The sequence below is a fragment of the Myodes glareolus genome, chromosome 7 (genome assembly GCF_982192425.1).
Source record: "Myodes glareolus chromosome 7, mMyoGla1.1, whole genome shotgun sequence".
NCBI classification, from domain to species: Eukaryota; Metazoa; Chordata; class Mammalia; order Rodentia; family Cricetidae; genus Myodes; species Myodes glareolus.
In genome coordinates this window covers 62,987,447-63,008,727 of record NC_142032.1, presented here as the reverse complement: position 1 = coordinate 63,008,727, position 21,281 = coordinate 62,987,447, and the positions used below count along the sequence as shown (strand labels likewise).

General features: G+C 54.6%; 2 protein-coding genes across 6 annotated transcripts; one reads left to right on the top strand and one right to left on the bottom strand.

Annotated features, from left to right (window-relative positions):
• Positions 1-801: 801 nt before the first annotated feature.
• Positions 802-11,426, top strand: Pkp3 (plakophilin 3). Its single transcript, XM_048457950.3, has 14 exons — positions 802-1,010; positions 2,473-2,668; positions 4,768-4,847; positions 4,981-5,612; positions 5,710-5,833; positions 6,355-6,559; positions 8,495-8,669; positions 9,191-9,308; positions 9,381-9,551; positions 9,654-9,839; positions 10,170-10,323; positions 10,498-10,690; positions 10,783-10,870; positions 11,064-11,426. The coding sequence occupies exons 1-14, from the start codon at positions 900-902 to the stop codon at positions 11,097-11,099; spliced, it is 2,469 nt and encodes an 822-aa protein (XP_048313907.2). The 5' UTR covers positions 802-899; the 3' UTR covers positions 11,100-11,426.
• A 583-nt stretch (positions 11,427-12,009) lies between these two features.
• On the bottom strand, positions 12,010-20,996 carry Sigirr (single Ig and TIR domain containing). 5 transcript variants are annotated; one of them, XM_085693332.2, is made up of 10 exons: positions 20,789-20,996; positions 15,831-15,959; positions 14,565-14,763; positions 14,020-14,150; positions 13,798-13,938; positions 13,394-13,537; positions 13,189-13,291; positions 12,957-13,107; positions 12,615-12,804; positions 12,010-12,332 (listed from the first exon to the last, which is right to left on the bottom strand). In XM_085693332.2, the coding sequence occupies exons 2-10, from the start codon at positions 15,835-15,837 to the stop codon at positions 12,172-12,174; spliced, it is 1,227 nt and encodes a 408-aa protein (XP_085549458.1). In that variant the 5' UTR covers positions 15,838-15,959; positions 20,789-20,996; the 3' UTR covers positions 12,010-12,171. The 5 variants fall into 5 exon arrangements, with proteins under 5 accessions (XP_085549458.1, XP_048313910.1, XP_048313909.1 ...); XM_048457953.3 differs by having other exon boundaries at positions 15,831-15,972; positions 20,789-20,995; XM_048457952.3 differs by lacking the exon at positions 20,789-20,996 and adding an exon at positions 17,636-17,859 and having other exon boundaries at positions 15,831-15,972.
• Between the last annotated feature and the right edge of the window lie 285 nt (positions 20,997-21,281).

Below are 21,281 nucleotides of genomic sequence, written 5' to 3'. Positions count from 1 at the left end.
CCGCCCACGATTTTCACTCTTCTCTGGGAGGTAACAGCCACTAGGAAAGTGGCAGAGAGGGTGACAGCCCGTCCTCTGTCTTCATAATCACTCTTCATGATCCTGAGTGCTAGGTTCTAGGCCCGACTATAGCAGAAATCCAACCATCCATCTCTACGCGCCCTGAGCACACTTTCTTTCTGCATCAGCCCCCCTCCTCCTGGGAGCCCCGCTGCATCCTTCCCATCCTCTCTCCGAGAAAAGGAAGAGGGACACTCACAGCTGAGGGGACACTGGACACAGGGGTCAAATACAGATCCAAACATGGGGCCGAGAGAGGAACAGTCTCCGTGAACATTACTGATCCCCTAAGCCAGATAACCATTACAGGAAGTACCCAGATTCCAAGCTTTTTAGGGACACTGAGCCCTAAAAAGGTAGATACAGCTCTCAGTCTTCACGTCCTTAAGGAGGCCCATCATAACTGGGGTACCTACAGCACTCCTCCAAGTGGACCCCCAAAGCCGACTTTGGCCTTCCATTCAGTTGCCATTCATGCTCACCAGGTACCTTCTTATCTGGCTACAGTCACACCTAAGCCCCCTGCAGCCATGTGTAATTATGGCCCTCCACTTAGCACTCTTTTGGAACCCTCTGTCCCCTCTGCCCCCCAGCCTGGCTGCTGTAGGGCTCTGGGTGGACCTAGCACATACAGGGCGGGCCTCTTCAGATCAGGCGTGTGCCTCCAGGCCTCAAGGCGCCGCACAAACTTGTCTCCCAGGATTTTTCCACACGAAACACGTCTCCCAGGAAAGCAACCGGTCTGATGAGATGGGTGTGCAACGTTCCCACCCCACCCTCGGGTGCCCCCACGGTACCATCTCCAAACAGAAGCTGTTGCCCACAGGAGCTGGGCCCTGATGGAGCCCACCACAGAATCTCGAACCCGGATGGAGCCCAGGAGGAGTTGTCCTACATCGGTGGCCTCCAGAATGAGCCAGGGGGCCAGTGGGATCCAGACCAGAAACAAGGTAGGTTGCCCAGCCCTGGCTTCCACCCATGGCCAGTAGACCCAAGCCAGACTCTATCCTGGAGGGGTTTCACCCTCCACGCTATCTCCCCAACAACCTCTGGCCTCTGACTCCCATCCTCCAGCCCTTCCTACTCACCCTGGCTTTGTCCCTGATGCTATTTTCTCTGAACACTTCCCACATCCAGGCTTCTGCTCCTAGTCACCCGGTTAAAGCAAATGTCTTTAAGGGGTCAGGACTCAAGACTGGGTGCCCGGTGTGGGAGAGAGAGCCAGACTGAGCCCAGGGACTGGGTTCTGGAAAAGGCAGAGCCTTAGGATACAGTCAAGGAAGGCTTTCGGGAAGCACACGGGGTATGCAGAGGCAGCTTGTCCCTCTATTCCAGCTCTCGTAGCTTTTTCCTTTAACCCCCCAATCTGCCTGGATGCCAAGCCTAACGCACAAGTTGGTCTGCCTGGCAGGGATGCTTGGGAGATCTTCTAGGGACAAGCTCTGGTGCCCCTCATCTCCAGCCCTCCCATTTTCTCTAGTCCAGGCCTCCCCCCCACCAGCCTCCTGGCCCCCCAGCCTGGCAGGTGCTGACTTGAGCCTAGGCCCCTCTGAGTCAACCCCTTAGGGCGGCTCCGCCTGCCTGCCCTGACTCATATGTTGGGAACGGGCCTCCCACCCCAGGCCTGGGGGGCAGAAGCTGGGGAGAGGTGCCAGAGAGGGCCAGGCAGCGCTTCTGAAGACTCTGTAGAGGTGGAGTCTAAGTGCGTTTCTAGGTTTGCAGGTCATGAGGTGGACATTTGTCTACCTCACTGGTCAGTCTTACTGAGCTGTCAGGCCCAGGTTCAGGGTCATCATGGGGCTGTTTTTGCCCTTAAAACCCCAGCTCTCAAGTTCTTTATCCTTACCAGGACTCTATAAACATGAAACTCTCTCTGGATGCCAACCCTGCCTGGACCTCACCAAGCACAGTCCCAGATGTCTTGGAGGCTGCCTGGTCTTTGATGCTACAGAGCTCCCAACCCCCAGGCTGGGACACCCCTTCTCATATGGCTTGGAGTGACAGGCCCCTACAGGCTCCGTGTCCTACTCTCGTACTTAGAGCGCTGGCACCCACGGGGCTTGGTCTGGGCTTGGAAGGCTGAGAGCAAGTAGAACCCAAGTCACTGTGGCCCCGTTCTGGGATAGGACAAGAGAGAAGGCCGGGCCGTGACTCGAGGACGCGCTGGGCCTGTTCTTCCGCCCAAATTCCACCTTAAGCAGGCAGAGGCCCCTCCCTCCCACCTGGCCCAGGTGTCCCCGCCCCCAGCCAAGCTCTGGGCTGGGCGGGCGTCTGTCTAAGAGAGCCAGCCAGGAAGAGACTTCTGGAACCGGGCCTTGAGGGACAAGACCGGGAAGAGGCCCAGGACAGGTGGGGTGGCTAGTCGCCCCTGTCACTATGCAGGAGGGTAACTTCCTGCTGTCTGCCCTGCAGCCTGAGGCTGGTGTTTGCTCCCTGGCGCTGCCCTCGGACCTGCAGCTGGATCGCCGGGGTGCTGAGGGGCCAGAGGCTGATAGGCTTCGAGCCGCCCGAGTCCAGGAGCAAGTCCGAGCCCGCCTCCTGCAGTTGGGCCAGCAGTCGCGGCACAATGGGTCTACTGAGCTTGATGGCGCCATCGAGACCGCCAGAGGTAGGCCAACTGGGGCATGGGAGGCAACAGAGGGGTGATGAAGGTGGTAGTAGTGACAGTGGCGGGTAGAGGTGGCTAGGGCAGCAGTGGCGGTGCCAGGGGCAGAGGCCATACAAGCTGGGGTTCAGGCCTTGACTCACCTCACTGAGGCCTGCTCTGAGTCACTGCCCCGCCCCAGCAGGCATGGGGAGCAGCCTGGGTGGGGCATCCCTCCTCCCCAGCCAGGACAGGGGTCCCCAGACTGGGCCCACCCACTCCTCTAAGTTGGGAAGGCAACAAGGAGGACAACAACACCTGTTGGCAACCCCTCCCCAACACATTCCCCTCCCATCACCACAGAACACAGGCTCACTTGAGGTCTCAGATAGAGGGGCCCAGGTGCTGTCTAACTAGACGGGATTGAGAAGAACAGTAGTAGGAGAGACTGGTAATCCTGGATAGAGACCTGGATAGAGCCCAGGTCTGTCTGGAGCAGGGGCTCCCTGAGGAATTAGAGAACTGGGCCTACCAGGAGTGACCCAGATACTCTTTGTGAGAATAGCCTGTAGGGGACTCTTCAGGGGCTTGCGCTCTCTCTCTCTCTTGCTCTCTCTCTCTCTCTCTCTCTCTCTCTCTCTGTGTGTGTGTGTGTGTGTGTGTGTGTGTGTGTGTGTGTGTGTGTGTGTTAGAAGGTCACTCAGACATACTGGGCTCAAGGCAGTCAGTCATTTCAAAAACATCATTTCCCTACCTGCCAGGCTACAACAGCAGGAATTAAATGTAGACATTACAATGAACCTCTGTTCAGAGGTCCAGACCTCAGTTCACAGTGGTCCACATGATATCTGGCCTCTAGCTACTAGCCAGAGGGAGAGGGCTGTCTGGCAGAAGGACTGGTCAGGAATTGGGGTGCTGCCCGAAATCTTTCTGAGTGGAAGCCTTACTGGGAGCCAAGTCGATGCCCAGGGGTCATGGGGTGGAGGAGGACACAGGGAGGGGTTAATTACCACCTGGCTACCCCGCCAATTAGGGGGAGGAGGATAGTAATTTGGGGGTGGGCGTAAGGTCCCCAGGCTGGGGTGTGCGCCCTAGGTTGGCCCTCACTAGCGTCAAAGGGTTAACAGCCCCTGCCTAGAAGCCTCATTAACCTGGGTGGATCTGGGGAACACCAGACTGTCCACCCCCTGGGTAGGGTTAGGAGCAGTGAAGGCCCCTTCCCCATGTCTATACTGTAGTAGTGGTTCTGTTCAGGGAGCCCTTCCCAAATGCAGAAGACCCCTGGCACAGGCTGATCCACCTGAGGCCTGCCTACTGTCACCACCAGCTCTTGGGATGATGTTTCCTGGGTCTCATGTCTGCCTCTTACCCCTGCACCCACTATCTCTCTGTTCAGCCAGCTACCCATTTCTGTCCACCTATGTAATCCTCTTTCACCGCCCTCTCTCCCTCCAAACCAATTCGTTCACCTGCATATCATGCCAAGCTTCTGACCGGCTTCCCCACCCACTCACCACCTTTCCGTCCACTGACCATGGAGCTGGGCTGATGCCCTGCCCTCAGCTAATATGCGGCTGGATAGGGTAGGTGTGGTCCCTGACGCAGGCTCTACCAGGTGGCTTTCCCACTGTCCATCAGAGCAGATGGACCCAGAGAGACTGCATCCTTGGCCTGTACAGTGTCACCACCCTGTGACTGTCGTACAGACGGAGTCTGGACACGAGAGGAGCTCAACGGAGGTCATTGTGGGTTGGGACAGGCTGGGCCGGCTTCCTGGAGGGGGCCAGATGCTGTGCTCTGGCGGGAACTTAACAGCTGACGGAGACCCTGCTGCATTCTCCAGGCAGGCAAGAGGTCAGCAGGATGAATTGTCTGACTTTCTTTGAGAGAAGGAACTTTGGAGTTCTAGGGAAAGGGGCCCTACCAGGACAGATTAGGTGAAGCCAAACTGTAGCCATGGCAGAGCCATGGGCAAAGCATTAGCCCCAAAGGCCACCTGGCCTCCCTGCTCTGGGCCTGATGTCAGTCTCAGGGTTGTGGTCAGAGACCCCTGGCAGAAGGCAGAAGAAAAGCCAACACTTTGCTGTCTGTCATAATCAGGCTGTCTCTGTCCCTGTCCACAGGCATGCCCAGGGGCCAATACCACACTATGCAGGCTGGCTTCAGCTCCCGATCCCAGGGCCTGAGTGGGGACAAGACCTCGGTGAGTCAGGAAATCAACTCTGAGTTCACACTGAGGGGGATGCTCCATAGGGGAGGCTGGGAACTCTGGATCAGAAGGGGAGGGCACCAGGTATACCCCAGATATGCCTTCACTGTGCCCTCCCCTCCTGTAGACCTTCCGGCCCATCGCCAAGCCGGCCTACAGTCCAGCCTCCTGGTCCTCCCGCTCAGCCGTGGACCTAAGCTGCAGTCGGAGGCTGAGCTCTGCTCACAATGGGGGCAGTGCCTTTGGGGCTGTGGGATATGGGGTTGCCCAGCCCACTCCACCTATGCCCACCCGGCCAGTGTCCTTCCATGAACGAGGTGGGACAGCCAGCAGAGCCGACTATGACACGTTGTCCCTACGCTCACTGAGGCTGGGGCCTGGGGGCCTGGACGACCGCTACAGCGTGGTATCTGAGCAACTGGAACCTGCAGCTGCCTCCACCTACAGGGCCTATGCTTATGAGCGCCAGGCCAGCTCTGGCTCTAGCCGGGCAGGAGGCCTGGACTGGTCAGAGGCCACTGAGGGTCCACCCAGCCGGACCATCCGTGCACCCGCCATGCGAACTCTGCAGAGATTTCAGAGCAGCCACCGAAGCCGTGTGGGTACTGGGTCAGTGTCAGGTACTGGCCTGGAACCCGTGGCCCGAGCCCCATCTGTGCGCAGTCTCAGTCTTAGCCTGGCTGACTCAGGCCACCTGCCAGATGTACGTGGACTGGACAGCTACACAGGCCATCGCACGCTACAGAGGCTCAGCAGTGGGTGAGGAGCTGGGCTTGAAGTAGGGAGGGGACCGTACCACAGAGTCGGGCCCTGTCCTCAGGTCTGCCTGACCACTGACTGGCTCCTGGTTCTACAGCTTTGACGACATTGACCTGCCCTCAGCAGTCAAGTACCTCATGGCTTCGGACCCCAACCTGCAGGTGCTGGGAGCGGCTTACATCCAGCACAGGTGCTACAGTGATGCAGCAGCCAAGAAGCAGGTGACATATCCCACTGACTGTCCCCTATTATCTCTTGATGAATGCCCCACTGGCCCTGGATGCCCTTAATGACTATTCTTACCAGCCCCGAACCCTCCCTGACCTCTGGTCCTTGGCCGTCCTTGCTGATCACTGGGCTGTCTGGGCAAAACTCTCCATATCCTCAGTAGAGGATGGGCAGTCATGTCCTGTTTTTATATACCTACATCATCTATGTGCACCTACATACATATACATATACGTGTGGCATATATATACATATATACATATACATCATCGCCATATACTTAGGATTACCTCCATATACGCACAGTCCTGCATACACCTATAGCATGCATAGTCACCATTTCCATGCACTTGCACCCCAAAATACATTTTCACGTTATGTGCAAACTTGCATATATCACCTGTACCATCTGGATGACCAACACACCTACGCACTTGTTTCCATGCATGTGGACATGCCTGCATGCATTTTCAGTCTGCATATGCCCACATACATCTGTATATATGTGCCACAGGCTCGCAGCCTTCAGGCGGTGCCTAGACTGGTGAAGCTCTTTAACCACGCCAACCAAGAGGTGCAACGCCATGCCACGGGTGCCATGCGCAACCTCATTTATGACAATGCAGACAACAAGCTGGCGCTGGTAGAAGAGAACGGCATTTTTGAGCTGCTGCGGACACTTCGAGAGCAGGATGATGAACTACGCAAGAATGTTACAGGTACCCTGGTCCTCCAGCCTCTTCATTTCTTCCCCATCCTCTGCCCTCTCTCCTGTCTGGTCCCCGCTGCTCCTCTCTTTCCCTTCTTATTCTCAACAGCCTGTCTTTATCTTATGCCTTCCCTTTCCCATACTGATTTTTTTGGGGGGCTGTTGTTTGAGTTTTTTGTTGCTTCTCTTATTTCTTAGCACTTTGTGTATCTGCATGCATGCCACAAGCATATATAGAGGCCAGAGAACAACTTTGGTGGTCAGTTCTCTCCTTCAACCATGGCTTCTGGGAAACCAAGCTCAAGTAATTGGGCTTGATCAGAAAGCTCCTTTACCTCCTGAGCCACTCTGCCAGCCCATTTACTTATTTATTGAGACAGGAACTCACTATGTAGCTCACTACATAGTAGGTTTGATGTAGACTAGGCTAGTCTCAAGTTCATAGAGATATGCCTGCCTCTGCCTCCTGGGTGCTAGCTTTAAAGGTAATGTGCCATTATGACTTGTTTATTTTACTATTTTTTTTAATGATTCATTTATTTTTTGTGTATATGAAGTTCTTGCCTGCATGTATGTATGTTCATTTACCATATGGACCATTTACCTGGTGTCAGAAGAGGGCACTGGATTCCCTGAAACTAGAGTCAGTTATTAAAAGCCATGTGGGTAGTGGGAAACACATCTGTGTCCTCTACAAGAGCAGCAAATGTTCTTATCCACTAAGCCATTTCTCCGTCCCCTGACATACATATGTTCGATTTATTTACTTACTTTATTTTATGTGTATACATGTTTTGTTTGCATGAATGTCTGTATGCCACATGTATGCCCAGTGCCCGTGGAGATCAGAAGAGAGCATCAGATCACCTGGAACTAGAGTTACAGATGGTTGTGAGCCACCATGTAGATGCTGGGAGATGAACAGGTCCTCTGAAAGAGCAGCCTGTGCTCGTAACCACTGAGCCATGTCTCCAGCCCACCCCACCCCGTTTGTATTGTCCCACTCTGCACACCAAACAGGCTTCCATCTCACTATGTATAAGACGCTGGCCATAAGCTCATGGCAATCCTTCTACCTAGACCTTGGTGGTGGTGGTGGTGGTTGTTGTTGTGTGTATTGTCTGTTTTCGAGACAGGGTCTCACTATGTAGTTCTGACTGACTTCGAACTCATTATGTGGACTAGGTTGCCCTGTGTTTCCCAAGTACTGTGATTAAAGGCATGTACCACTGTCCCTGGCTATTGTTTATGGGAGAGGGTCTCTATGTAGCCCCAGGATAGCCTCAACTCGTGGCAATTTTTTTACTTTAACTTCCTAAATTCTGGGATTACAAGTGTCACACCTATAGTGTCAAACTCTATTTTTGTGGCTTTTGTCCTTATTTTCTGTGGTGCTAGGTGTGGCACTCAGGCTTCATGCATACAAGCAGGGCATTCAAGGGCTCTACCACCGAACAACATCATATAGCCCAGGCTCTCTCCAGTCACTTCCACCCCCAGGCCTTCAAATCCCCACACCTTGTTTGTCTCTCTTGCTCTGCTCCTGCTCCCTGCTCCCAAGGGTCTCCCTGACGACCTCTCCAGCAGATCCCTAGAGTAAGGCCAAGAAAGTGTGGGGCCAAGAACTGAAGTGATGGCTCACTGAATAGGTGTTTACTGCTCTTCCAAGGGACCCACGTTCTGTTCCCAGCACCCACATCAAGCAGCACATCACTGCATGTAACTCCAGCTCCAGGCGATCTGACGCCCACATCTGTATTCCACGGGTACCTGTACTCATGTGCTTATGATACACCCATGCATGGGCACACAAGGAATTTAAAAAATAAATGAATCTGTTTTTAAAAAGAAGCAGATGTGGAGAGCCTCCTCTGCACCATCCCCAGAGGAAGCAGAAGGCCCAGGGAGCCCGTCCTAACCACGGCCTTGGCCTCCTCTTGTGCAGGGATCCTGTGGAATCTGTCCTCCAGTGACCACCTGAAGGATCGCCTAGCCCGAGATACACTGGAGCAGCTCACAGACCTGGTGCTAAGCCCCCTGTCAGGGGCAGGTGGGCCCCCCCTCATCCAGCAGAATGCCTCTGAGGCAGAGATCTTCTACAATGCTACTGGCTTCCTCAGGTGTGCTAAGTGGAGGCGCTGGGCCAGGAGATGCTGAGGGGAAAGAGCCAGGAACCAGAGAAGCATCAGGGAAGCTTCTAGAAGAAGTATGTTCTTTTGACGCCTAAATGACAAGGACAGTTAGACAAGCCTTCAGGGAAAAGTAAACAGCAGGGAAAAGTTTAGGGGCTGAGGGAAGAGTTTGATAGGCCGGGTGTAGCTACCAGGTATAGATGTCAGAACACCCTGAAGCTTTATGATTCATTAAATCAAGTCCCTTGTCCTGATATCCATCTTCCTAAACTTTGCGGAGTTGACTGGGAGATGGGTAACGTGAAGGGCAGGGCCAGAAGTATCTGGTAGGGTCTGGGAACAGGAGGTCACAAGGGCTAGTCCCAACTCAGTATACAAAGATCAGTGCCTTATAGTTCATCTCCAGGACAGGGGCTTCAAGTTAAGGGTCTCTGAGGTGGCACTTCTAGGGTCCCTGGGGGGACTGTGTGGGTATCCCTGGGGGAGCTCTGATCTGCCTCCATCCCCAGGAACCTCAGCTCAGCCTCCCAGGCCACTCGCCAGAAGATGCGTGAGTGTCATGGGCTAGTGGATGCTCTGGTCACCTACATCAACCATGCCCTGGACGTGGGCAAGTGTGAGGACAAGGTGAGGGGCAGCTGGTAAGCCAAGGGGGTCCAGGGGCTTCGGCCCACTCTGACCACCCTCTGTTCCCTGCAGAGTGTGGAGAATGCGGTATGTGTGCTGAGGAACTTGTCCTACCGCCTCTATGATGAGATGCCACCCTCAGCACTACAGCGGCTTGAAGGCCGGGGCCGCAGAGACATGACTGGGGCACCACCTGGTGAAGTGGTGGGCTGCTTTACACCACAGAGTAGGAGGCTGCGTGAGGTGAGCACAGACCTGGGAGACCAGGAACAGGAGGTGCTGATCTGATACCCTGACCTCAGCTGCACCCTTGGCCCTGGTTGACCCCTGTATCCTCCCACTCAGCTTCCTCTTACAGCTGATGCACTCACCTTTGCGGAAGTATCTAAGGATCCCAAGGGCCTGGAGTGGCTGTGGAGTCCCCAGATTGTGGGGCTATACAACCGACTGCTGCAGCGCTGTGAACTAAACCGGCATACAACAGAGGCGGCTGCAGGGGCGCTGCAGAATATCACCGCGGGTGACCGCAGGGTCAGTGAGCTGAGAAGCCCCACTCCTGGTCTTGTGCTGCTCACTAGGGTGCATGGATGGGAACCACGCCCTAGCAGTTCATGTTCTGTTGGGGGAAAGATCCCTAAGAGTAAGATATGAGACTCATGCTCAGCCTGAGGAATGGGGCCCTGGATCTGGGTTCTGATATTCTGAGCAGAAAGGTTACCTGGTTGTGTCCTGAGCTGGCAGAATAAGCAGGGGTAGCAGACAAGAAGTGAAGACGTGGTTCTGCCTCAGTCCTGAACAAGGCTGGCTAGGGCTGGCTGAGGTGCTGCTGGGCGTCACCACACTCCCTGTCTTTCCCTGCAGTGGGCGGGTGTGCTGAGCCGCCTGGCCCTGGAACAGGAGCGCATCCTGAACCCCTTGCTGGACCGAGTTCGCACCGCTGACCACAACCAACTGCGCTCATTGACTGGCCTCATCCGGAACCTGTCTCGGAACGCCAGGAACAAGGACGAGATGTGTGAGTTGTTCTGTCCCTGGTCCGGCACACAGCCCGTATCTCCCAAGGAGCTGGCTTCTGGCTAGCAAGTCAGATAGAGTGGGAGGTGTATGTGCCAGCCCCCTGGATCAGCAAGTATTCTGGGTGCCAAGGCGGCAGGGAACATGTCAGACTGACCCTGACCTCTTTCATCAGCCACGAAGGTAGTGAGCCACCTGATAGAGAAGCTCCCTGGCAGTGTGGGTGAGAAGTGTCCCCCAGCGGAGGTGCTGGTCAACATCATAGCTGTGCTCAACAACCTCGTGGTAGCCAGTCCCATTGCTGCCCGGGACCTGCTCTACTTTGACGGGCTTCGAAAGCTGGTCTTCATCAAAAAAAAGAGGGATAGGTGAGGAACAACCCAACCCATGCACCATGGCCAAGGTACACCCTACCACCCGACCTCCTAGCCTTGACCCTAACCTTCTTGAATGTCCCCAGCCCTGACAGTGAGAAGTCCTCCCGGGCAGCCTCCAGTCTCTTGGCCAACCTCTGGCAGTACAGCAAGCTCCACCGTGATTTCAGGGCGGTATGTTTTACAGAGCCTGGGAACAGGGTCTCGGGGCATGGAGTCCAGTGCAAGATGCAGGTGACCAAGGGAGGGACACAAGCCTGGAACACAGAGACAAGGGGCCCAGGCTATGCCCAGAACGTTATGGGCAAGGCAGGATTTCAGGGAGAGCAAAGGCAGTCCTGATCTCCCTGTCCCCTCTCCCCTGCAGAAAGGCTATCGGAAGGAGGACTTTCTGGGCCCTTAAGTGAAGCCTCCTGGAGGTGAAGTGATTCAGCTTCCAAGAGATAGGCTTAGTTCCTGCTGTTCCACAGCCTATGGAAGAGGAGCTGATGGCCACAGGACCACTCTATCTCTGGAGTCCTGTGTGTGCCCTTGAGGGGCCAGGGCCACCAGGAAAGGATGGGGGCTTGCAACTGGGGATTGATTGGCTTCTGCAGGGCAGGGGAAGGGGGCAGGGCTTGAGCTGCTCTGGTGCTCGGGTAGTGATTTAGTCACAATGGCAGGGGTGAGGCTGCTTGTGGCCTGACAGCCTTGTGACAGCAACACTGGGAATAAAGTGGTTTTGAACATAGCCCCAGCTCCATGTGTTTCCATGACTAGCCACAGATTCTCAAGTTTGCATTGTCCCCAAACATGCCTACCTGTCCCAGAAGACACAACTCCAAGCTCACACACAAGCCTCCCAAGGCAGAAGACACGGGATAGGGAAGGAGTAGACAGTAGGGATAGCCAGCGTTACTGCTATCCGAGGCATAGACACAGCAGTAGTCATACCATAAACACATCCAACAGCCCCTAGGAAGTACCCAGGCTAGAGGATCGGACTGGCTACCCAAGGCTTGAAGTCCAGGACTATCAGGAACAGGGCTATCCATTTTTCCTTGTAAAATTATCAATGGTAGCTTCCTACTGATGGATCTGTCTGGATGAGAAGGGGCTAGGGACAGTCACACTCCCAACCAAGAACCAAGAAGGGATACTAGGGGCTATCAGAGCAAGGGATACACCAGGGTGGCTGAGGATGGAAGGCAGATTTGAGTGGACAGCAGCATGGGAAACCTGGTGCTGGAGACAACGAAAAGAAAGGCCAGGGCCTCGCCATGGAAGCCACAGGAGTCCTAGCAGTTACCACCCGGAAGAGAAACAGGCCCAGGTGGGAGCAAAGTGGATTTTATTTTGTGAGACCCTGGAGCCACACTCCTTCCTGAGGGATCCGGGGCTACAGGCAAGGGTGACAGTCCTAGGGAGAAGGGGTGCCTGCCTCTACCCTGGAAATTGCTGCCATGACCCCACGATCTGGACTGCTGGGGTAAGGGCTACACATCATCCTCAGACACGAGACAGTAGAAGTCTGTGCGTGCACTGTAGTTTCGAGAGCCAAGGTCAGAGACGTCCATTTCACTGCCGGGGCCTTCTCCGGAGATCCTGCTTGCATGCAGTGAGGTTGGTGGCTCCCCAAAGACAGGTCCACGGACACCTGCAGGACACACAAGGCCTGAGGCTGCATGTCTACAGCCGTGTCTACATTGCTCTTCTAGAATCTGTGATCAGAAGGGGTTACTCCATGTTTATCCAGCAGGCACAATGACACTAGAAACCCTTAAAGTTCCCCGACAGAGGCCAAGGGACAAAACACCTCTCCAGTAATAGGCAATTAGGGGCGCTGCCAGTGGAGGTCAGGCAGGCTCTCTCCATGCCTGACTAAGACCTGGAGCTTTATCTGACCCCCTGGATCTGCACTGACGCCAGATGAGCATACCCAGATCTCCTTCAGGGTCTGGATCCAGCTCTGTCTCCATGGCGCGGCCCTGGGCAGTTCTTCCTCTCACGATTAGCATAGGATCTTTGTCATCTTGTAGTCGCGTTTGGGGGTCTCCCTCCACCGGCCTGTATTGCACCTTCCGTGGCAGTGCCAGCTGTAGTTCTTTCCAAAAATCGGAGGAAGGCGTCTGGAGGCCAGGTTTGGAACGTCAGTATAAACACATCGGGATCTACGAACTGGAAACCTGTAGCCACCCAGACCCAAAGAGCACTGCTAGTTGCAGGTGCCCTAGCCCTCCAACACCTCAGGCACCCACTCACAAACCCCCAGCCCTCGCACCACGGAGCCAGGCTTCCAAAGCAACAGAGTCACGAGGTGGCGGTGCTGGCGCAGGAGACGGAGAGCAGGGTGCATGGGCTCACGCCTCTGGCCCTCGAAGGTGATGAAGATAGGTCTGCGCGTGAGCTCCAGCAGGCGGCATAGTCCCTCCCTGCAAGAACGGGGCCGTCAGGCCGGGCAGGACCAGGTCTCCCGGTTCCCCACCCCACCCCAAGCCAAGAGCCCGACGCACCGGAAACTCTGGCTACACCAAGCCCGGCCCAGGAAGGCGTCTGAAAGAACCACGATGAGGCGCCGACAGCGGCTCAGGTTCACCAGAAGGTCGGCAGAGGGCTCTGTGGGCAAGGGTGTGGGCCGCCGGATGAGAGGCGGGGCCAGTGACAAGGGTGGGACTCAGGGAATAGGGTGGGGACCAGGAGGCTGGGCAAGGGCGGTACCCGCGCGCGGCAAGAGATCGCGGTCCTCCAGGAAGAGTTTATATCCCCGACGCCGCTCCAGCTGAGGCTTCAGAATAAAATTCACAAATTTTCGGTCCTCCGGGCAGTCGCTATAGGACACGTAGGCATCGTATAACTTTCCATCTGCAGAGAAGGTCATTCAGTGTGGCCAGTTATAGAGATAACCCTAGCCCATGCCCTGACTTCTTTGAACAAGTGAACCAGAACCAGACACCAGGACTCTTCCTTCTGTTGACCCATCTGTGTCCTTCTGAGACATTGCCTTTCCAGGTTGTACACCTAAATCCCCCTAGAGCTCCCTCCACCCAGGGCTGAACCCAGCATGCTTCTGGTACTTCAGTAAGCCAAATTCTGTGCCCTAATCCACGCGGGACCCCACATACCATTCATCTCCACCTCCCCATAGGTGTCTTGGTACCAAAGCAGCACGTTCAGGCGACACTTAACATAGAGCAGGGCCACCAGCAGCAGCACCAGCAGGACCAGGAGGGAGGCCAGCACAGCAACCACATGGCCAGCAGGGCCTGCAGACAGGGAGAATTACTATTCCCTTAACCTTGGGACTTCCGGAAACCCTTGCCCTCCACCACCTTGAACTTCCTCACCAGCTTTCCAAAGAGTGAAGGAGTGGGAGCTGACATTCCAGACAGAGCAGGTGAAACGTCCATAGTCCTCAGCATTGGTCAAGTTGAGCACCAGAACGCTGGACACAACCTCGGAGAAGTTGACGCTGTCCCTGGGAAAACCAGGCCATACCCTCACCTGGGGACCAAGAACATCTGTGGATGCCCGAGTCCCACCTGTCTGGGATTCACCCAGGGAGATTGCAGATTTGGGCTCAGTGGTCAGAATTTGGGCCTGGCTCCTGGGGATGCTCTGGTTACAGGCTTAGCCAGTAAACAACCCATTCAGGACTTAGGATTCTATGCCCAGTCTACAAAATATATACAAGGGTCATGAAGAAATGTTGGACCTGTCCCCAAAGTCAACCCTCTATCTGTGTCCATGGGAACACTTTGCCATGTCAGGTTTGCACAGGTACAACCCAGCCCGTGTCCAGGTTGTTATGGTTTAGGGTGTAGGTCAGAAAGACTGTTGGCCGTGGTATAGTCTGGTGGTTACTCTAATCCTGGACACCTCAGACTCTTACCAAAAGTCTTGATGGAGGCTGAAGCGGCTTTCATTGCCTAGTGGAAGACCATCTTTTAGCCACTGTACTGAGGGCTGGGAACACTGGGGCCTAGAGACCACCCACGCTGTGCAATTCAAAGCAACTGCACTGCCAAGGGCAGGTCTCAAGTCCTGATCTTCAGATGGGGAGAGGAAATTAGGGGTCCTGTCACAGACACCTGCAGAAAGAGAACCACAGGTCAGCCATGCTTGGATGCCGTCTCCCATCTTGTTCATAGATGCTCTGTGATCAAGGGAAAAAAACCAAGGCAACAGGGGAGTGGTGTCAGTGATCACACTGCACCATCCACAGGTCCTGTAGCCAGAGCCCAGGCTTGCATTCCTCCCTCAGCAGTGACCAATTTGTTCTTCTGGCTCTCATGTGACGGCTTTGTGCTCCAGGGGAACATTAACAGGGAGCGGAGTGGCCAGAGCCGTATTTGAGCTGAGCCAGCCCAGCCACAGGGGCCTATCTGTTGGCTTAACCCTACGGGACACCAGTCCAGCCTTCACACTACCCCTCAGAGCAGGGCCAGCTCCCGCCTCCCTCAGCCTGGCTGGCTTCTACGGAAGAGTTGCAGGGACTATGGGCACCAAAGGTTGAAAGAATCCAAATACTAGCATCTTTCACAGGGACAGGGCAAGCTGGGGCCTGGGCTTCGAGAATCTCCCTCCACCAACCACAGACCTGCCCTTTTACTTCTCTGGGGCCTAAACTTTTCATCTTTGAGGATGATGACCCTTGCAGGAGGCTGGAGAGGTACACTGCATCACCTCATTTAGCACCCACACCCAAGACCCCCCCCCCCCCGCACTGAGATTCCTAGGCTTACTGATATCTTTTTTTGTTTGTGTTTTGTTTTTGTTTTTGTTTTGTTTTGCAAAACAGGGTTTCACCTGTAACAACCCGGGCTATCCTGTAACAATCCTAGCTATCCTGGAACTTGCTTTGTCTCTGCCTTGCCAAGTGCTGGGATTAAAGGCATGCGCCACCATGCCCAGCAGGCTTACTGATTCCTGTATGTCTCTTCTGTAGGCCTTGAGCAGGAGAAGTAGAGGCTCTCATCGTCCCTGCCCACCCTGAGTTCAAAACCAACTGCGAGAGAGAAGGGATGAGCGTAGGCTTTGACCTCTGGCATGTCTCCAGGCACAGAGTTCAGCAGAGAGTGAGATGTGGAGCCAGCCACATTTCCACAGGCAGGAATTGGGGTGGAGACTTGGTTGTGGCCCTCTCTGACCTGCCTACCTGCCATGGCTCTTCCAGGGCCTCTTCAGGCCGAACACTGGTTCCACCCCTGGCTCCACGGGGGCTCCTTAACCGAGCAGATGGGTCCACTGAAGGCGGAGAAGGACTCTTTTCTGTCTATTCAGCCAGCTGGACAAGGTACCTGGAGGTCAGAGGTTGTCACCATACCCAGGGGACAAGTTAAACAGGAACAGGTTGAGTTAACCAGTAACTGCCAGCCACCAGGAGTGCTGCTGCACACCAGACAGCTTCCTTGCAACTTTGGCCAGTCTCTGAGAACTGTGTGAACTCCTAGATACCACAAGGCTGGAGCAGACTCTGCTTCACACAGCTTGGAAGAGGCAGTCCCATGGACCACCTTCACTTGTCCTGGAGGCACTGTGGTGACCCAGGGATACAGCAGACATGCTCCAAAAAGGATCTAACCTCAGGAGGTGGCAGTTAGCCTCATTCCTGGCTGTCCCCTGTATGAACTGCTGCTGAGTGCAGGTGGGTGCATGGGTGCTTGTCACCTGGCCAGGACCTGGGGACTAAGGGGATATGAGCCATAAGTGAAATCTAACTGTGAGATTTTGCTCTAAATACAGTCACGCATGCAGAATGTGAATGGACACGTCACATCTGCGGACACCGTGAGGCTCATCTGGGCCAGGAGAGGTAAATGGGGACCAAGCTAGTATAGAGGTCACTCTGAAGGGCCTTGGGAACCCCTTCCAGGTACTCCAAACACAATGACTCCTATCTAGGGTCCTGGGCCATTCTCAGCTCGCAGCAATTATACACACTTGGTGCTCAGTAAACTCTGTAATGGCATGACTGCAGGGAATATTCAGGATGGTCTTCGTTAGCTGCCCAGGACCCTAGGTGACCCCACTTTCCTTGGCACCCTAAGTTCACTCTCTTTACACATTTCAGTGAGTTCCTGGCCCCCCCATGCTTCTCAGACACATGGGCAGCAGGAGCATGGGGGTCAAGCCCCAAGACCGTGGGCCTGGCTTGCCTCAGATGCCCTTTCTATACCTAAGGTCCCAGGGGCTTTTTTAAAATACTGTCTCCCTTTGTTCTGCACTGGGTAATGCTCAGCCAGAAATCCCCGGCTTGGCTAGACATCAATCTCCTTGGGAGCTAGTTCAGGAAGAGGCACATTACTGTCAGGGGTGGCAAGGTGATCCTTCCAGAAACCCTTTAGGATAAAGGGCAGTCCTACTACAATCCTGGAAGCAAAACACTTACCAAGGGTCTGTAGAAGATAGACTTCTCAATTGGCCCCTCAGAGTGACCAGAAATACATACCCCAGCCCAGCAGGTCACAGAACGTGTCCTGCCATAGCCCTCAATCTCCTCAAGCTCAGAAGACCTTGACCCCTGCAAAGGCAGTCACAGACACGGCCAGAAATCAAGACCAAGCTGCCAGGATGTGACTCACTGAGGCAGCCAGCAGGGTCCTCTCCTGTGCCCTCTTCTCTTTCACATTCTATGCATGCACAACCCCTCTGGCCCCTACACAGCCATACTGAGTTCATCCTAGCCAGTGTGCACACACGTATCTTTCATATAACACTGCTTTTCACACAGGCTTTGGGCTGCACGCTGCACACGCCTCACCTCACAGGCTCACTCCCAAATATCTCAGGGGCCTAAGCACATGCACGTGCGCACGTACACACACACACAGACACACACATACACACACGTTGTGTCTTCATGTACCTCGGCACTATGGGTCTCTCCTCAGTCAAGCCTACCTCCAAGAACAGACCATAAGGCCACAGGATCACTCAGAGCAACAGGGAGGGCACAGTCACCTGGTTTCCAGATCTTTCCTCCAGAGGGGAGATAGATGGTCATTGAGGTCAGTAACATGAACTTGTGAGCAAATTGTCCCCTCTGCTGGGCCCCAGAAAGGAGCCACAGTATTGTGGCTACCCACGATGCATCACCAAGCTTGGGCGAGGACCTGGCTTTTGTTGATATATATTTTAGTCAGAACTTTCCCCCTTAGTTTCCTGGCCTTACAGTCACATCCTCTCCTAAGCCTAAACCCCACCCAGGTACCCACCCCTTCCCCTGGTGGGGCGGGCTGTTGGCGGTCCTTGCCCCGCCTTGCCTGGCTCTTCCTGTAACTCTGAGAGGCCCCTTCCTCCCAGGACTGCCCCAGTCCCTAAGCACTCCATTAGTTCCTGTGCTAGAGCGTAGGTGTTGACCTCAAGTGGCAGGGAGATCCTGGCAAGGAGACCCCCAGCCAGAATCGTCCTAAATATACACTGGGTAGGAGGCGTGCCTCCTAGACTCCATCCTTCCTACCCCGGCCTTTTGGACACAGGTCTTGCTGTGTAGTCCTGATTGACCAGGAACAGTCTATGTAGACTAGGCTGGCCTGGAACTCAAGGAGTTCCATCTGCCTCTTTCTCTTCAGTGCTGAGATTAAAGGTGTGCTCCAAGTCTGGCAACACTCTCAATTTTTTCTACTATACTCAGGAGTGGAGAGGAAGAATTATATTATCTGCCCCCCCAACACACACACACACAAAAGTCCCAGGCATGACTCACCTCTGACCTACTGCAGCAAAGGGGATCTCTCAGAAGCTAGTGACCAATAATGAAACCTAGAGCATCTCTCTGGTCCTTACCCTGTCTACCTCCCAGGCAACAGACTCCAGTGAATGGATAGTCGTGACATTAGTTTAGGGCTGGGGTGAGGGAGCAGAGCCCCTTTCCAAAGTAAAGTGCCAAACACAGAGCCACAAGCCTCTGGCTCTGAGGTGGGACAGGCACACACACCCACACACACACACACACACACAGAGAGAGAGACAGAGAGAGAGAGAGAGAGAGAGAGAGAGAGAGAGAGAGAGAGAGAGAGCTCATTTCTCCTATTGCCAAGGACGCCAGGTTGACTTGAGCCTTGGGGCCGGCCCAGTGGCATTATTTACCGACCTGGCCAAGGGTCTTCTCCAGTTCCTCTCCCTCCCTCCACCCTCACAGTTGTAGGAGTAGGTCCAGGATACTCCCCTATGATTTTCCGGCCTCTGGTTCAGGCCACCCAGGAGTATTGCCAATGCAGGAGCAGGCTTTCCTACCTAACCTTACCTGATGATGACCCAGCCTTCTTCAAACCCCTGTGGCCTGGTATTCATGCCCTCTAGGTGATGGTGCCCCTTAGGCTCGGGACCTGAAAGGCTAACAGAAACAGATCCCTGTCCTCTATACTCGTGGAGCTGCTTGCTACCTGAAGCCTCCTCATAGGCACAGTAACTAGCTGACCTCGCCAGAGACAGTTCTGTGCTTCCCATATTGTGAGTAAAGAAACTGAAATGCAGGACTGGAGAGATGGCTCAGTGGGTAAGAGAACTGGTTGCTCTTCTGGAGGACCTGGGTTCAATTCCCAGCACCCATATGGCAACTCACAGCTGTCTGTGACTCCAGTTCCAGGGGATCCAGCATGCTTCCACAGACATACATACAGGCAAACACCAATGCACGTAAAATAAAAATAAAGAAATTAAAAAAAAGCAGGAAGCTGAAATGCAGCAAAGCTCAGAAACACCCAGGTCAGAAGTGAAGAGGCAAGTGTACCAGTACTGAGGTCAGTGCCTTCAAGCACTTTTGCCCCCTAATAAGCCTTGCATAATGTTTGAGCCCCCTGCACCTAGTCTCTATCACCCTCTCCGGATCTTGAGTCGATACCATTCTCCTTTCTTCTGTTTGTTAACATCTACCACCCTCTCTCCTGCCCTCAACCCAAAGGGTCAGGATGCCTTCTGGGGTCAAACGACCCTTTCACAAGGGGTCACCTAAGACCATCGGAAAAGGCAGATATTTACATTACGATTCACAACAGTAGCAAGACTACAGTTATAAAGTAGCAATGAAAATAATTTTATGGTTGGGGGTCACCACAACATGAGGAACTATATTAATTGATCGCAGCGTTAGAAAGGTTGAGAACCACTGCTCTATCCAATACCCCAGCCTCAGGCCAACTTTGCATTAAAGCCCCGAGAGCCTCAAACACTTGTCCCTGCAGTCCTTTGAGGCCCTCCAGGTCTGGGGATTTAAACCCCAGCCTGGACCCTTGCAGCACTCAGCATTGCCTCCACCTGATGAGATTCCTGGAAAGCCCAGATCCTTCTCCCGCCAGGTCCAATCCTTGAGCTCTACAGGCACCCTGTGCTATTGGAAGAGTTAAGACCCTGGGGCTGCGAACCCCGAAGCCAGAGCCCGCTCCCCTCTTGCAGGCTTGTTTTGCTCCTCAGCGTCCCCGCGGCCTGAGTTTTACTCCTACTCAGTCAACTCTTGACCAGTGCCGCTCCAGGTCCTGGCGTGTGCTGGGTTCCCAGATATCTTTTTTAAAGGAAAGAGTGTGCATAAAAGGCCTCAAGGAAACCGATTCCCCGAATTCATCTTGCTCCTGCAACTTGCCCTTCGTCTTCTGTGGGTGGCAAAAGACCTGGTTCCCGGGCCCCAACAGGTGCTATTAGGCAGGTCTATTAGGCACGCGTGCAGAAGACGGGGACGCGCACGGAGAGCGGAAGCAAGCTGACAGCTAATCTGGGCGTGCATCGAGTGGGGAGCTCGCAGAAGGCGGAAGCTTTGCTGGGGTCCCGTAAACCAAGGCCCCAGTCAGCCCCTCAATCTGCCCAGGGTGTCCTAGATTGCTCAGGGTTGAGATACGCTCGTGGGAGTGAAGATGGGGTTTTGCGCCCCTGGACCGCCCCTGCTAGCTTGCATTGAAGTCAAGAGGAAGCTGTTTGATCACGTCGGGCAGAGTGAAGAGAGCGAAACCGGGGAAGGGGACTGGGCGCAGCGCTCTCGAGCTTCCGGGCTACTCGGGGAAACCCGCCTGGTTCAGAGCTACTTCCTGCGGGACCATGGCCCCGAGGCTCCTCGGAGCAAAGTGCGCCCAGGTCCCCAACCCTAGAACTAGAGCGACTCCAGGAACCACGACCTCTACTCACCTCCTCGCGTCTGAGTCACCACTGTCACCCACCTACTCTCAGACCTGGGATTCGAGCGGAAACTGGTCGTTTACCTGGCCTAGGTGCGCAGCAGCGACAGACCCAGCGGCAGGTGCAGCCCCGCCCCGCAGGCAGGGCGAGGGCGGACCCTAGTGTCCCGCTTAATGCCTGAAGCTAGTACCGAAGACTGTTGGGAGTTCAGTCTTCAACCTTCCCGGCTTTGGGGCAGTGGCCAAACCAGCTCAGCCAGCCCAGCCAGCAATGGGTCACCCCGCCAACCATCATGGTGTTCTGCTTTTCTAGCCTGAGTTCTTCAATTTCGTCCAGGAAGTAAGTCTGTCTTGATCCACACCCACCCATAACTGATCCTGTGTCTTCTCTTGCCACCCTAAAATCCGGATATTTGGAAAGGAGAACCTTCTTCAATAAGTTGTGCCTAAGAGATGAGGCAAACCAGAGAAGAGCCAGATGGCCCAAGGCTACCACACTTCAG